Source organism: Entelurus aequoreus, linkage group LG27 (assembly GCF_033978785.1).
Source record: "Entelurus aequoreus isolate RoL-2023_Sb linkage group LG27, RoL_Eaeq_v1.1, whole genome shotgun sequence".
Lineage (NCBI taxonomy): Eukaryota > Metazoa > Chordata > Actinopteri > Syngnathiformes > Syngnathidae > Entelurus > Entelurus aequoreus.
The window spans coordinates 32,097,756-32,114,251 of NC_084757.1; the positions used below are offsets into that span (position 1 = coordinate 32,097,756).

At 36.9% G+C, this 16,496-nt stretch overlaps 1 protein-coding gene across 1 annotated transcript in view; it reads left to right on the top strand.

Annotated features, from left to right (window-relative positions):
• The window catches only part of atp10a (ATPase phospholipid transporting 10A), a 142,890-nt gene that overhangs the window by 15,822 nt on the left and 110,572 nt on the right, over positions 1-16,496 (top strand). Inside the window, exons 2-3 of the mRNA XM_062039313.1 lie at positions 6,895-7,099; positions 7,167-7,252. Coding sequence (XP_061895297.1) covers positions 6,895-7,099; positions 7,167-7,252 — 291 coding nt within the window. The remainder of the gene's footprint in view (positions 1-6,894; positions 7,100-7,166; positions 7,253-16,496) is intronic.

Here is a 16,496-nt window from a genome sequence, read left to right on the forward strand (position 1 = left end):
AAAGCGACATCAGTGTGTAAAGGATATCACCACATGGGCTCAGGAACACTTCAGAAAACCACTGTCAGTAACTACAGTTTGTCGCTACATCTGTAAGTGCAAGTTAAAACTCTACTATGCAAAGCGAGAGCCGTTTATCAACAACACCCAGAAAAGCCGCCGGCTTCGCTGGGCCCGAGCTCATCTAAGATGGACTGATGCAAAGTAGAAAAGTGTTCTGTGGTCTGACGAATCCACATTTCAAATTGTTTTTGGAAACTGTGGACGTAATTTGGAAACTGTGGACGTTGTGTCCCCAGGAACAAAGAGGAAAATAACCATTCGAAATGTTCTAGGAGCAAAGTGTAAAAGCCAGCATCTGTGATGGTATGAGGGTGTATTAGTGCCCAAGGCATGGGTATGTATGTATGTAGTATACATACAGGTTTTGGAGCAACAAATGTCGCCATCCAAGCCACGTTATTATGGACGCCCCTGCTTATTTCAGCAATCCAATCCAATCCACTTTATTTATATATCACATTTAAACAACAAGAATGCTTCCAAAGTGCTGCACAGCCATGTTAAAAACAATATTAAAAACAATATTATGCTCCACCAATGACTGAATAAAAACAAAAAATAAATAAATATGATTAAAAATGATTTTCAAGGGTAAAACCAATTAATACAGTAAATAGAAATCAAAATTTCAAGACAATGCTAAGCCATGTGTTACAACAGCATTACATGTTACATTTCAAATGAAATATATTTTTCCCATAGGTCACAAAAAATATCAATAATCATCGATATGGACCGATATAAAGGACTGATATCATGATACAGTTGTCAGCCCTCGTGTGTGTCTTCAGTATCTGACCAGAATATTTAGAATAATGTTACTTTCTCTCACACGTGTTGGCCTCGTGACAACAAGACGTCGCGCTAAGCTACACGTATAATTTATTGTCGTCGTTTCACGTGTTTTATCGAATGCTTTGTAAGCGAGACGGTCATGTGACGCATTTGTAACCTTTAAGTCGGGAACATTTATCCTTGTTCCTTCATGAGGAAGAAAACGCACATATTAGTTTTCTTGTCTCTACTAACTTCAATTTTGGCAAAGTTCATCAATTCATCCAAGATTTAAGTCAAGCCAAGACCCCTGAAAGTCATATGGTGGCACATTTTCACAGACTTGGAATTTCTCACACACTGTAACTTTAAGGGTATTTTAGACCAGTCGCCAATGAATTAGGTACACAAGCGCATGTGTACATTTGAGCAAGTTTGGATAAAAAATGTCCGCTACTAGGAAAAAAAGGGGCAAGACCTTCAAATAAATTACCCATAAGTCATTCGTCAATAGATTTTTTTCAAAGAACTAGAAAATGCAATTTTGGTAGAAATTTAAAATGAATGCTGACAGTTAGCACGCTGGCAAGATAGCGTCAATTAACAAAAAAATGTGAGCAATATAAACTAAAAAAGCTAGCATGCTAACAGTACTATGTTAACAATAGCATGCATCCAGTTCACATTTGTGAAATACCAAAATATGTGATACTGAGTGGTGTACCTGTTAAATTAGGTAAGATAATATAGCATGTTAGAATAGAATAGAATGGACTTTATTGTCATTATATCTGTATATAACGAGATTAAGGACTCCAACTTAAGGTGCGGTAGTGGGAACAAATATGGGGTAAAAATAAATTACACAACAGGTAATAAAGAAAAAACTAACAATTAAAATAAACATATAAGAATAATAAGCAATCCTGTACAATATACAAAACACTATAGAAATACAAAATACTGTACAATATACAGAACAGACAAGAGTACCGGAGTAATAAATAACAATCAGTGTCGGACGTATTGCACTCGAAGGGTAATATTGCACAGTTGGGTATTAGGGTAGGATATTGTATAGGGGTGAATTATTATTGTAAGTTAGAGTTCAAGATGGTGACAGCTCTGGGAAAGAAGCTGTCTCTGAGCCTGTTTGTTCTGGCTCTGATGCACCTGTAGCGCCTGCCCAATGGTAGCAGGTGGAAAAGGTGGAAGCCAGGGTGTGTGCTGTCTTTGGTGATGCTTTTTGCTCTGTTGAGGCAGCGGGAGTTGTGTAAATCCTTCAGGGAGGGGAGGGGGCAGCCGATGATTTTTTGTGCAGACTTTATGACCCTCTGAATCGCATGTTTGTCTGCTTCAGTGCAGCTGGCGTACCACGCTGTTAGGCAGTACGTCAGCAGGCTCTCGACAGCCGAGCGATAGAAGGTCACCATCAGCTGCCTCTCCAGTCTGTTCTTCCTCAGCACCCTCAGGAAGTGGAGTCTCTGCTGGGCCTTCCGGATGACCGCAGTTGTATTTTGGGTCCAGAAGAGGTCAGCAAATATGAGGGTGCCGAGGAACTTGAAGGAGCTGACTCTCTCCACCTCCTCGCCGTTGATGTAGAGGGAATGCAGTGTTTTTCCTGAAGTCCAAGATGAGTTCCTTGGTTTTTGTGGTGTTCAGTGCCAGATTATTCACGGAACACTACGCTGATAGTATCAGGACCTCATCTCTGTATGCAGACTCATCCCCCCTATTAATAATAATGTTTTTTGACAAGATCTTTCCAGAATGCTTTCCAGCATGTTGTGACTTTGCAGTCACTCCCAATCCTCTCTCCTCCTCCACTCCCGGCCACTTACTGTTAAAGGCAACAGATGATTAGATTAACACGTACCACCTGTGAAATCTAATCACCTGCCAGCTGTGTCTTGCCGTCAGCACATGCCCCGCCCCTGCCCGCTGGTGCTCATCCTCAGTACCATGGACAGCGGCGGTGACTTTTTCTCCTACAGGCAGCGCTGACTACACCTCCCCCCACAAACCTAAATATATTACCTAAATATGACTTGAGGTGTATACCTACAAAATTAGCTAAAAAAAAAAAAAAGCTAGCATGCTAACAAGTATCGTTCGTTGAGTAACAAAATATATGACGCTGGGGTATGTACCTGCAAAATTAGCTAAAAGCTAACATAGTATCAGTGAAGTACCACAACACTGTTGAATTAGCTAAAAAAAATACCGTATTTCCTTGAATAGCCGCAGGGGCGCTAATTAATTTAAAACCTCCTGTCACTCCGGCGTTTACCGGAAACCGGCGGGATAGCCGTGCATGCGGTAATTATTTTAAAACCTCTTCTCACTCCGGCGTTTACCAAAAGGAATCCGGTAAATTTAGGCGTGCGCTTTGAGTGTGATGTAAGCATACCATCATGAAAAGCACATTTAATTAAAAAAAACGTTATTATGGTCTTACCTGTACTTATAAATGGAGTCCATTTGCAGCTCCTTCTGACCAAAAGCATCGATAACTTGTTTATAGAAGTCTTCCTTATTTTCTTTCTTCCGTTTTAAAAGTCTCTCTGTCTCGATGGAGATATTCCTTTAATTATTACCTCCTGCTTCGATTGAAAGTCCAGTTTAGAAAACTTGTTTTATTTTAGATACCGGTATGTAATCCTCCTTGTTAAAAGTTCAGGCAGAAGCTGCGTGTGTTCACTTCTTCTGCAGTACCGGAAGTCGCAAGAAGGATCACTAGCGCGGCAGCGCCCTCTACCACCAGGAGGCGGGAGTCATTTCATGACTCATACAGTATTTGACACACGCAGCTACGGTATATTAATAAAACATAGCTGCTTACTGTTCTTTTTAGCATACTGTACCGGTATTCAATAGCTTGGACCTTAAATCCTACTGAATAGCTCTTTATCTTTTTTCCTTTGTGCAATTGCAAACTACTGAAAGCAGCTTCCTCCATTTTGAAAATGAGGACAGGTAAAGCGTCACTCGTGACGTAACGAATTTGACCCGGTGGAAGTTCTAGCCATATGCTAAATATTTTGCGAAACGAGTTTGACCCGGCGAAAATTATAGACATGCGATAATAAAATTAATATTTTGCGAAACGAATTTGATCCGGCGTCAATAATGAACCGGCGATAAGGCCAAGCATGCGTTAATTATTTTGAGAAATGAGTTTGACCCGGCAGTAATTCTAGACGTGCGAATACTATATTCCCTGCGCCAATTCAAGGAAATACGGTAGCATGTTAATATTATCATGCTAAAATGTTAAATGTAGCGTGCGTCAACTACCAGAATATACTATTCTGAGGTGTGTACTTGAAAAATGTGTTTAAAATGCCAGCCTTTTAACGTTAACATTTGTCAGGTACTAAAATATGACAAAATTAGCTTTTAAAAAAGCTAGTATACTAATAACATTAGCATGCTAACAGGTATCAAACGTCAAGTAACCAAATATTTGATGCTGAGGTGTGTACCTGCAAAATTAGCCAAAAGCTAACATGCTAACAAAGCATGTTTAACCTAAATATATTACCTAAATATGACTTGAGGTGTATACATACAAAATTAGCTAAAAAAAAAAAAAGCTAGCATGCTAAAAAGTATCATTCGTCGAGTAACAAAATGTATGACGCTGAGGTATGTACCTGCAAAATTAGCTAAAAGCTAACATGTCAACAATAGCATGTTTACAGTTAGTATCAGTGAAATACCACAACACTGTTGAATTAGCTAAAAAATACAGCATGTTAATATTATCATGCTAAAATGTTAAATGTAACCTGCATCAACTACCCGAATATACTATTCTGAGGTGTGTACTTGAAAAATGTGTTTAAAATGCCAGCCTTTTAACGTTAACATTTGTCAGGTACTAAAATATGACAAAATTAGCTTTAAAAAAAGCTAGCATACTAATAACATTAGCATGCTAACAGATATCATTCGGCATGTAGCAAAATATTTGATGTTGAGGTGTGTACCTGCAAAATTAGCTAAAAGCTAACATGCTAACAACAGTTAGCATTAGTGAAATACCAAGAAATATTACACTGAAGTGTTTACCTGTTAAATTAGCTTAAAAAAAATATATAGCATGCTAATATTAGCATACTAAAATGTTAACTGTGACATACATGTGTCAAGTACCAAAATATATTATTCTGAGGTGTGTACCTGGGGAAAAAATAAAAGTTTAATACTGGCCTGCTAACGTCAATATGCGTTAAGTACCAACATGTGACTATACCTACAAAATTGGCACAAAAAAAGCTAACATGCTAACGGTTATCATTCATTAAGTAACATAATATTTGACGCTGAGGTGTATTCATGCAGAATTATCTAAAAGCTAACATGCTAACAATAGCATGTTTACAATTAGCATTAGTGAAATACCAATAAATATTACACTCAAGTGTTTACCTGTTAAAATATCTATAAAAAATATAGCATGCTAATATTAGCATACTAAAATGTTAACTGTGACCTGTGTCAAGTACCAAAGTATATTATTCTGAGGTGTGTACTTGAAAAATGTGTTTAAAATGCCAGCCTTTTAACGTTAACATTTGTCAGGTACTAAAATATGACTTGAGGTGTATACCTACAAAATTAGCTTTAAAAAAAAGCTGGCATACTAATAACATTAGTATGCTAACAGGTATCATTCGGCATGTAGCAAAACATTTGATATTGAGGTGTGTACCTGCAAAATTTGCTAAAAGCTAACATGCTAACAACAGTTAGCATTAGTGAAATACCAAGAAATATTACACTGAAGTGTTTACCTGTTAAATTAGCTAAAAATATATAGCATGCTAATATTAGCATACTAAAATGTTAACTGTGACATACATTTGTCAAGTACCAAAATATATTATTCTGAGGTGTGTACCTGGAAAAAATTGTTTTTTAATGCTGGCCTGCTAACGTCAATATGCGTCAAGTACCAAAATGTGAATAAGGTGTATACCTACACAATTGGCACAAAAAAAGCTAACATGCTAACAGTTATCATTCATCAAGTAACATAATATTTGACGCTGAGGTGTATTCATGCAAAATTAGCTAAAATCTAACATGCTAACAATAGCATGTTTACAATTAGCATGAGTGAAATACCAATAAATATTATACTGAAGTGTTTACCTGCTAAAATATATCAGAATAATTGCATGTGAGTTATCACAAAACTTTGTGTTACAATGAGTTCCCGGCGAGCAAACAAAAGCTGTCCTTGATATTACCAATCGAAAGGCTTGTAAAACTCCACTGTGTAGGATGGGAAGCGACATGAAGGTGTCTGTTTCTTTGATGTATTGTAATCCACAGGAAGATTCTTTGAACTGTTTTGTAACCAAGGGCGACGGCTGTTTACGACCCCCCTTCCTTTAGAAACAGCTGTTGCCATGTAATCAGGGAAAGTCCAAATAAAAGAGTAGGCGTACAATCTTTCGTCAGAGCGTGGTGGGACACTGTACAAGTTTACAGGTCTACGCGTTTTTGTTTAATTCCTTGCTTCTTTGTCTGTTTAATAGATGTCATTAGTGTTTGAACCTGACAAAATATCTATAAAAAATATAGCATGCTAATATTAGCATACTAAAATGTTAACTGTGACCTGTGTCGAGTACCAAAATATATTAATCTGAGGTGTACTTAAAAATGTTTTTTTCAAATGCTAGCCTGCTAACGTTAACATGCGTCAAGTACCAAAATGTGAATAAGGAGTATACCTACACAATTGGCACAAAAAAAGCTAACATGCTAACAGGTATCATTCGGCAAGTAACAAAATATTTGACGCAAAGGTGTATTCATGCAAATAGCAAAATACCTATATTATAATGATAAGGATTGTTAAAAAATTAGCTGCTTTACACGTTCATTATACGTTTGTATATCTGGTAAATATTGCAGATATTTTGTAAACGATACTCCCAAAGCTGTTCTGATTAAAAGTCACATCCAGAGGAGCTGGCAGCCGTTGTTGTTGTTGTTGTTGTTGTTATTATTGTGTTTGTTTGTCCACGGACGTTCTGTCAGATTGGAGCGCCGCTACGTGGAAAAGTTCTGGAAGGAAGTGCGCGTGGGCGACTTCATCCGGCTGAGGTGCAACGAGATCCTGCCCGCCGACGTCCTGCTGCTGAGCTCCAGCGACCCCGACCGCCTGTGTCACATCGAGACGGCCACGCTGGACGGCGAGACCAACCTCAAGCAGAGGCAGGTGGTCCGCGGCTTCTTCGACCTGGTGAGACCGCTACCGCCCGCTTCTTGTTTGCGCGGCGCGCCGCCAATAACCAGGCGTTTTTCGGCAGGATTGCGATTTCGACCCGTCCAAGTACAACAGCGTCATCGAGTGTGAGAAGCCCAACAACGACCTCAACCGATTCCGAGGATACATGTGAGTTGTGTCTGATTAGTCTTGTGCAACACACATCCGCACTTTTACACGCTCTAAAACAGGAAATGTTTGGTTCTCCACATTTCTCACATGTTACATGCTCTTTGTGTACCGTATTTTTCTGACTATAAGGCGCTAGGGATGGGCGATACCACACTTTTAGGATTAGATACGATACCGATACTTTTTCTTGCATTTGCATCGATACCGATACCAATAATTTCTTATTGGCAATTTTTTGTCAGTCAAAAATATTATTACTATTGTTATTATTTAAGACAAATCACAAGACAAATACAGACCATTTATACCACATTTATTATGGTCAATATATAATAAAAGTAAAATTAAAATAAATAACATAAATATGAAAAATACATTAAATATTATATATAATAATAACTATATATTATATATAATAATAATTAAATATTAGGGCTTTCCAATTAACAGTCAAATCCGAATTGCAAGAAGCTGCAGTTATTTTTTAAAGTTTGTGATATAATTAGCAATTAATGAAATATGAAATAGGCTAATGTTTTCGAAATGTAAGAAATCATGTTACAGATTAAAACCAAAATCACATTCAATCATATATTCAAGATTTTCTTGGAAAAAAATAAAACTGTAATGCAAAGATGAAGAATCTCCAAATTGTATCTCTTTCTTATCTTGTTTTAAATACTCAAGCAATTTTCAACTAACAGTACATTCCCCTGTGTGGAAATTATTTGAATTTAGGATAATCATTAAAACACAAATATTCAGTAAACATTACTAAAAAACAAACAAAAACAATGCCTGTTTTAAGTCAACAATTGGACAACACTGGATATGCCTGGCTGCATCGTTGTCGGCTGGCTGTGTGTGTGTTGCACGTTGACCACGCTCATTCGCTGTCTCCTGTCACGTGACTGGGCCAGCTCTATACTCTGCCAGGTACAGGGGTGTCCCAGCACATAGGAAGTTAAGTAAGTCATCAAAAACATCTGAAAGTGATGCTTGCACCCCCCACACGCCGTTTTTTTGGTTTATATCGATACTTTTTTCAGAAAAGTGATGCCAAATGAGTAGCGTGTGAGTATCGATATATATCGATACCACAGGATCGATACGCACATCCCTATAAGGCGCACTTTTCATTTTCTCAAAACTGGACAGTGCACCTTGCAACACGGTGCGCCTAAAATAAGGAGTAATTCTGGTTGTGCTTACTGACCTAAAAGCTATTTTACATGATAAGTGTGACGAGTAGATGGCAGTCACACATAAGAGATGCGTGTGCACTGCAAGATGACACCAGCAAACCACACCAAAACTTTAAATTTGAGATGTCCGATAATGGCTTTTTTGCCGATATCCGACATTCCGATATTGTCCAACTCTTAATTACCAATTCCGATATCAACTGATACCGATATATACAGTCGTGGAATTAACACATTATGCCTAATTTTGTTGTAATGCCCCGCTGGATGCATTAAACAATGTAACAAGGTTTTCCAAAATAAATCAACTCAAGTTGTGGAAAAAAATGCCAACATGGCACTGCCATATTTATTATTGAAGTCACAAAGTGCATTATTTTTTTTAACATGCCTCAAAACAGCAGCTTGGAATTTGGGACATGAGGAGGTTGAGGTGGGCGAGTAGGAGGTAGCGGGTTGTGTATATTGTAGCGTCCTGGAAGAGTTAGTGCTGCAAGGGGTTCTGGGTATTTGTTCTGTTGTGTTACGGTGTGGATGTTCTCCCGAAATGCGTTTGTCATTCTTGTTTGGTGTGGGTTCACAGTGTGGCACATATTTGTAACAGTGTTAAAGTTGTTTATACAGGCACCCTCAGTGTGACCTGTATGGCTGTTGACCAAGTATGCGTGGCATTCACTTGTGTGTGTGAAAAGCCGTAGATATTATGTGATTGGACCGGCACGCAAAGGCAGTGCCTTTAAGGTTTATTGGTGCTCTGTACTTCTCCCTACGTCCATGTACACAGCGTTTTAAAAAGTCATACATTTTAGTTTTTGAAACCGATACCGATAATTTTGAAACCCGGACCGATAATTTCCGATATTACATTTTAAAGCATTTATCGGACGATAATATCGGCAGTCCGATATTATCGGACATCTTTACTTTAAATATTCCATTGATGATACAAAACCCAAAACCAGTGAAGTAGTCACGTTGTGTAAATGGTAAATAAAAACAGAATACAATGATTTGCAAATCCTTTTCAACTTATATTCAATTGAATAGACTGCAAAGACAAGATACTTAACATTCCAACTGGGAAAACGTTATGTTTTGCAAATATTAGCTCATTTGAAATTTGGTGCCCGCCACGTGTTTCAAAAAAGCTGGCACAAGTGGCAAAAAGACTGAGAAAGTTGAGGAATGCTCTTTAAACGCTTATTTGTAACATCCCACAGGTGAACAGGCTAATTGGGAACAGGTGGGTGCCATGATTGGGTATAAAAGCAGCTTCCGTGAAATGTTCAGTCATTCACAAACAAGGACGGGGCGAGGGTCACCACTTTGTGAACAAATGCGTGAGCAAATTGTCCAACAGTTTACGAACAACATTTCTCAACCAGCTATTGCAAGGAATTTAGGAAATTTCACCATCTACGCTCCGTAATATCATCAAAAAGTTCAGAGAATCTGGAGAAATCACTGCACATAACATTGAATGCCCGTGACCTTCGATCCCTCAGGCGGTACCGCATCAAAAACCGACATCAGTGTGTAAAGGATATCACCACATGGGCTCAGGAACACTTCAGAAAACCACTGTCAGTAACTACAGTTTGTCGCTACATCTGTGAGTGCAAGTTAAAACTCTATTATGCAAAGTGAAAGCCATGTATCAACAACACCCAGAAACGACGCCGGCTTCGCTGGGCCCAAGCTCATCTAAGATGGACTGATGCAAAGTGGAAAAGTGTTCTGAGGTCTGACGAGTCCACATTTCAAAGTGTTTTTGGAAACTGTGGACGTCGTGTCCTCCGGAACAAAGAGGAAAAGAACCATCCGGATTGTTATAGGCACAAAGTGTAAAAGCCAGCATGTGTGATGGTATGGGGGTGTATTAGTGCCCAAGACATGGGTAACTTACACATCTGTGAAGGCACCATTAATGCTGAAAGGTACATACAGGTTTTGGAGCAACATATGTTGCCATCCAAGCAATGTTACCATGGACGCCCCTGCTTATTTCAGCAAGACAATGCCAAGCCACGTGTTACATCAACGTGGCTTCATAGTAAAAGAGTGCGGGTACTAGACTGGCCTGCCTGTAGTCCAGACCTGTCTCCCATTGAAAATGTGTGGCGCATTATGAAGCCTAAAATAGCAGAAGGGAGACCCCCGGACTGTTGAACAACTTAAGCTGTACATCAAGCAAGAATGGGAAAGAATTCCACCTGAGAAGCTTCAAAAATGTGTCTCCTCACTTCCCAAACGTTTACTGAGTGTCGTTAAAAGGAAAGGCCATGTAACACAGTGGTAACATTGCCCCTGTGACAACTTTTTTGCAATGTGTTGCTGCCATTAAATTCTAAGTTAATGTTTATTTGCAAAAAAAAAACGTTTCTCAGTGTGAACATTAAATATCTTGTCTTTGCCGTCTATTTAATTGAATATAAGTTGAAAAGGATTTGCAAATCATTGTATTCTCTTTTTATTTACCATTTACACAACGTGCCAACTTCACTGGTTTTGTACATTTAGGGATGTGTATCCTTCAGTACCTTGAAATCGATACCAGTACTCAACGGTACCAATTTTCGGTACTTTTGTGTGTGTTAATAAATATTAATTGTTCCTCACAATATATATATGTATATATTTTGTTTATTCTGACATTTAAAAATTAGCTGATTATAACTGCTGTCTAGTTGTGTTATATCTTGTTTTATTATCACTTTTCTGAGTCTCATTTGCAAGTATGACATTAGGTGTCAGTTACAGTTGCAACTCCAATACATTAGATGGCAGTAGTGTTTTGTTGGACCCTGAAAAGTGTTAATACTGTAAGTATTGTAGTTATTACACACCAGCTGTTTGATTGTAACGTGCATCTTAGTTGTCGTTTGTATTCAGTTAGCCATGTAAAATCGCTAATGCTAATCAGTAGCATGCCAATAGCAAAGACAATGTATTTTAGCATCAAGCTAGCGCATTTTTGGAAAAGTGGAGTTTTACTTCACTTACGTTAAAGCGTTTTGGTTTTTTTAAATAGTCAATTTCTTTGTTGACATTGAAAATCGCAACATTAGCTCGAGGCAGTTTGGCTGGTCTGAGAAGTAAAAGAGGGGCCATGTTCATATGTTGTTAATTTTCAGTGTTTTATTGTTCATAGTTAATATTGTAAATCCCACTCTCTTTATTTTCATGTACATTTTGGGTGTCCCATTCAGCAAAAAACTGTAAAATTCCATTCCGTTTTTTTGAGGTGGCTCGTCATAACTTTTTTTTAGAATTCTATCGGACATTGTGACTTTTGGAATTAGTGTTCCTGGAAAAAAAGGGACACAAACGCACCTACTGAACAGTAGATTTTTACAGCTGTCATGATCCGTGACCCGGATTATGTTTTGTTTAGTCATGTTCTGTTAGTTTTGGACTCTCTCAGTTCCTGTTTCGTGCACTCCTGGGTTTGTTTTGGTCACCATGGGTACTGATTGGTTTCACCTGCCTCTGGTTAGTGTTCGGCACGTTCACCTGCGGCCGGGCACTAATCAGAGAGGTATTTTTTCATGTTTCTCGCCACACTCTGTCTGGCTTCGTTGTGTGCTGAATGCAACTGCTACGTTGGGTAATTCATGCTTCTATGCTTCTTGATTCCTGTGCTAAGTCTCACCTTAGCTTGTTTGTTTTCTGTCTGTTTGGATTGACTGTGTATGATTTATGGCAGGGGTCACCAACGCGGTGCCCGCGGGCACCAGGTCGCCCGTAAGGACCAGATGAGTAGCCCGCTGGCCTGTTCTAAAAATAGCTCAAATAGCAGCACTTACCAGTGAGCTGCCTCTATTTTTTAAATTGTATTTATTTACTAGCAAGCTGGTCTTGCTGTGCTCGACATTTTTAATTTTAAGAGAGACAAAACTCAAATAGAATTTGAAAATCCAAGAAAATATTTTAAAGACTTGGTCTTCACTTGTTTAAATAAATTCATTATTTTTATTACTTTGCTTCTTATAACTTTCAGAGACAATTTTAGAGAAAAAATACATCCTTAAAAATGATTTTAGGATTTTTAAACACATATACCTTTTTACCTTTTAAATTCCTTCCTCTTATTTCCTGACAATTTAAATCAATGTTCAAGTAAAACATTGTTTTATTATTGTAAAGAATAATAAATACATTTTAATTCTTCATCTTAGCTTCTGTTTTTTCGACGAAGAATATTTGTGAAATATTTCTTCAAACTTATTATGATTAAAATTCAAAATTATTCTGGCAAATCTAGAAAATCTGTAGAATCAAATTTAAATCTTATTTCAAAGTCTTTTGAATTTCTTTTCTAGAAGAAATATTGATTTGTCTTTGATAGAAATATAGCTTGGTCCAATTTGTTATATATTCTAACAAAGTGCATATTGGATTTTAACCTATTTAAAACATGTCATCCAAATTCTAAAATTAATCTTAATCAGGAAAAATTACTAATGATGTTCCATAAATTCTTTTTTTTATTTTTTCAAAAAGATTCAAATTAGCTAGTTTTCTCTTCTTTTTTTCAGTTGAATTTTGAATTTTAAAGAGTAGAAATTGAAGATAAACTATGTTTCAAAATGTAATTGTCATTTTTTTTCGTGTTTTCTCCTCTTTTAAACCATTCAATTAAGTGTAAATATCATTAATTATTAATAATAACATAGAGTTAAAGGTAAATTGAGCAAATTGGCTATTTCTGGCAATTTATTTAAGTGTGTATCAAACTGGTAGCCCTTCGCATTAATCAGTACCCAAGAAGTAGCTCTTGGTTTCAAAAAGGTTGCTGACCCCTGCTTTATGGAGAATAAATCATCTCCTACCTTCACGCTTTGCCGGAGTTGTCCGTCTGCATCCTGGAAGAATGACCCTGCGGTAAAATGCGACCCCCACGTGACAACAGCTAATTGTGTACATAAAATTTATACACACATTGGGGTTGTATGGTATACCGGTATTAGTATAGTACCGCGATACTAATGAATCATTTTCGGTACAATACCGATAACGTACCGGTCCCGCAACCCCCCGCGCAAAAGTTTTTTTTGATTGATTGAAACTTTTATTAGTAGATTGCACAGTACAGTACATATTCCGTACAATTGACCACTAAATGGTAACACCCCAATAAGTTTTTCAACTTGTTTAAGTCGGGGTCCACGTGAATCAATTCATGGTAATTCAGTTTATATCCTAAAATCACAAACCCAAGCAGAATCACAGGACACTGTGCCACGCTTATTGATCATATTTTTACCAATGATTTTGATAACAACACTACATGTGCTCTACTTATAACCGTGACATTGCTGGTTTACGAGCAGACGAGCATGTTCGGCGGCACACAATCACCGAGTACTTACAGACAGACAGTGTGTAGACAGAAAAGGGAGAACGGACGCATTTTGGCCTAAAAATTAAAGATAAAGGTGAAGTTATAACACTGAAACACCCTCAGGAAGAGATACTTTAAGACAGGGGTGTCCAAAGTGCGGCCCGGGGGCCATTTGCGGCCCGCAGCTAATTGTTTGCCGGCCCGCCACACATTCTGGAAATGCTATTGCAAAAATAAAAATGAATGAGGTGAAATCTAACGAGAAAAGTTGCAATGTTGACACAAAGCTGCCATGCAGGCTGTTTTTTTTTCTTTTGTCTTTCTTTATTTTTATTTTTTTGCCATTGCTCACAAAAAAAAAAAATAATGACAAAAAATCCATGTTATAATGAATTATTTTCAAGGCTCCAATTACTTCAAATATTTCACTTTAAAATGTTTTATGTGGTAAATATTGCATATATTGTGTAGTTGCCATATAAAAACATTGTTTTATTCGACAAAAGAGCATAAAACAAAGAAAATAATAGTTCAAACATAAATTCGACAGATATATCTGAAGTTGATCTTGTAACTTAAGTGTTGAAAGTAACAGAAAAACCTAATAAAAACATATCACTTTATGAGTGGGGCACCTTTTGGATCCCAAATATATTTAGTTGTATTTTATTTATCTTTTCACTGTGATTACTCAAAAATATTAAATAATTAAAATCAATGCATTATTGATCTTTTAGGGCTCTAATTACTAAATACTGCATATTTCAGTTTTATTATAAAAAACAAAGTTGTTTTTGACATAAAAGCCATAAAACCTTTTTTTATTATTACTTTATATCAACTTGAAGTTAAAATAGAGGTTTACTGTAAGCGTTAGATTAAAAAAAATAAATAATAATTTGACTTATTTTTAACATTTTAATGATTGAGACCCTTTATGATCCAAACACTATTGGTGGATCTACACCTAACATCCACTGTAATGATATCAAGTACAGGCATGTATCTAGTCGATACTACTATGATTACGTCAATATTTTTTGGCATTACATCTTCTTTCGTTATTTTAAAATGTATAGTATGTTTATAAACTCAGGAAATATGTCCCTGGACACATGAGGACTTTGAATATGACCAATGTATGATCCTGTAACGACTTGGTATCGGATTGATACCCAAATTTGTAATATCATCCAAAACTAATGTAAAGCATCCAAACAACAGAAGAATATGTGATTATTACATTTTAACAGAAGTGTAGACAGAACATGTTAAAAGAGAAAGTAAGCAGATATTAAATAGTAAATGAACAAGTAGATTAATAATTAATTTTCTACCACTTGTCCTTAATAATGTGTACAAAATAATAGGTGTATTAATGACACAATATGTTACTGCATATGCCAGCAGACTAATTAGGACCCTTTGTTTGTTTACTTACTAATAAAAGACAAGTTGTCTAGTATGTTCACTATTTTATTTAAGAACTTAACTGCAATAATAAACATATGTTTAATTTACCCTAAGATTTTTTGTTAAAATAAAGCCAATAATGCAATATTTTTGTGGTCCCCTTTATTTAGAAAAGTACAGAAAGTACAGAAATAATTTTAGAACTGGTACCTGTACCAAAATATTAGTATTGTTACAACACTAACACACATATACATTGGCCCCTCAGACACATTTTTTCTTTCAATGCGGCCCCCGAGTCAAAATATTTGCCCAGCTCTGGGTATAGCCTGTCTAAATGCTACATTTCATTTTCATTGGTGGACAAATCTGGCCCGCCGGACATTCCCAAATCATTTTTTTTTAGATCTTTAAGATGGAAACTGTAGCTGCCATTATGATGTGCAGTGATGTTTTCAAATTTCCGTAAGTCTTGTACTATACAAAGTATTTCAATGGTTGGAATCTGTGCTTTTGCATTATAAACTAGTTACTATGGTAATCTAATTAGTTACTACGGTAATCTAAGTCACAGCAGCTCATAGGAGGCGGCCAGCCTGAAATGCGGGTGTCAGGGACAGACGCGGAAGGAGATTTTTACAACAAAGTTCTAAAGCTTAGTGATGTATCAGATATATCAGATATTAGGTGGGTTTATTTTTTACCCTTCGCGTTCATATTTTGCTGTGTTTGTTGCATTTTTGTTGCGTTTCGCTTGATTGTAAAATATGTCGATGGAGAGGGGGTGTGACGTGTGTATGTGGATGTTGTCAATATTAAGAGTTTTATTGTTCATAGTTAATATTGTAAATCCCACATTATTTATGTTCATGGACATTCTGGGTGTCTCATTCAGTAAAAAAAAATTAAAATTCCATTCTGTTATTAAGGCTGTCTGTCATAACGTTTTTAGCATTCAATCAGACATTATTGGAAGGTTTTGTATTAGTGTTCCTAAAAATCAGATATACCGGCCCCCAGACCCATTTTTTTTTCTAAATTTGGCCCCCCGAGTCAAAATAATTGCCCAGGCCTGCTGTATAGAGTAGGCTTACCCATGTGGTTCCTGTGGATGTACACACAAGTTGTAATTACTGTCGTGACTAAATAACATAGTGACTGAAACAGACATAGTGATTCATTTGGATGAATGTATTTGTCAGTTTCAAACACTGATGACATCTATTAAACAAGACAAGAAGCAAGGAATTAAACAGAGACAATTAAATTTGAGAGACAT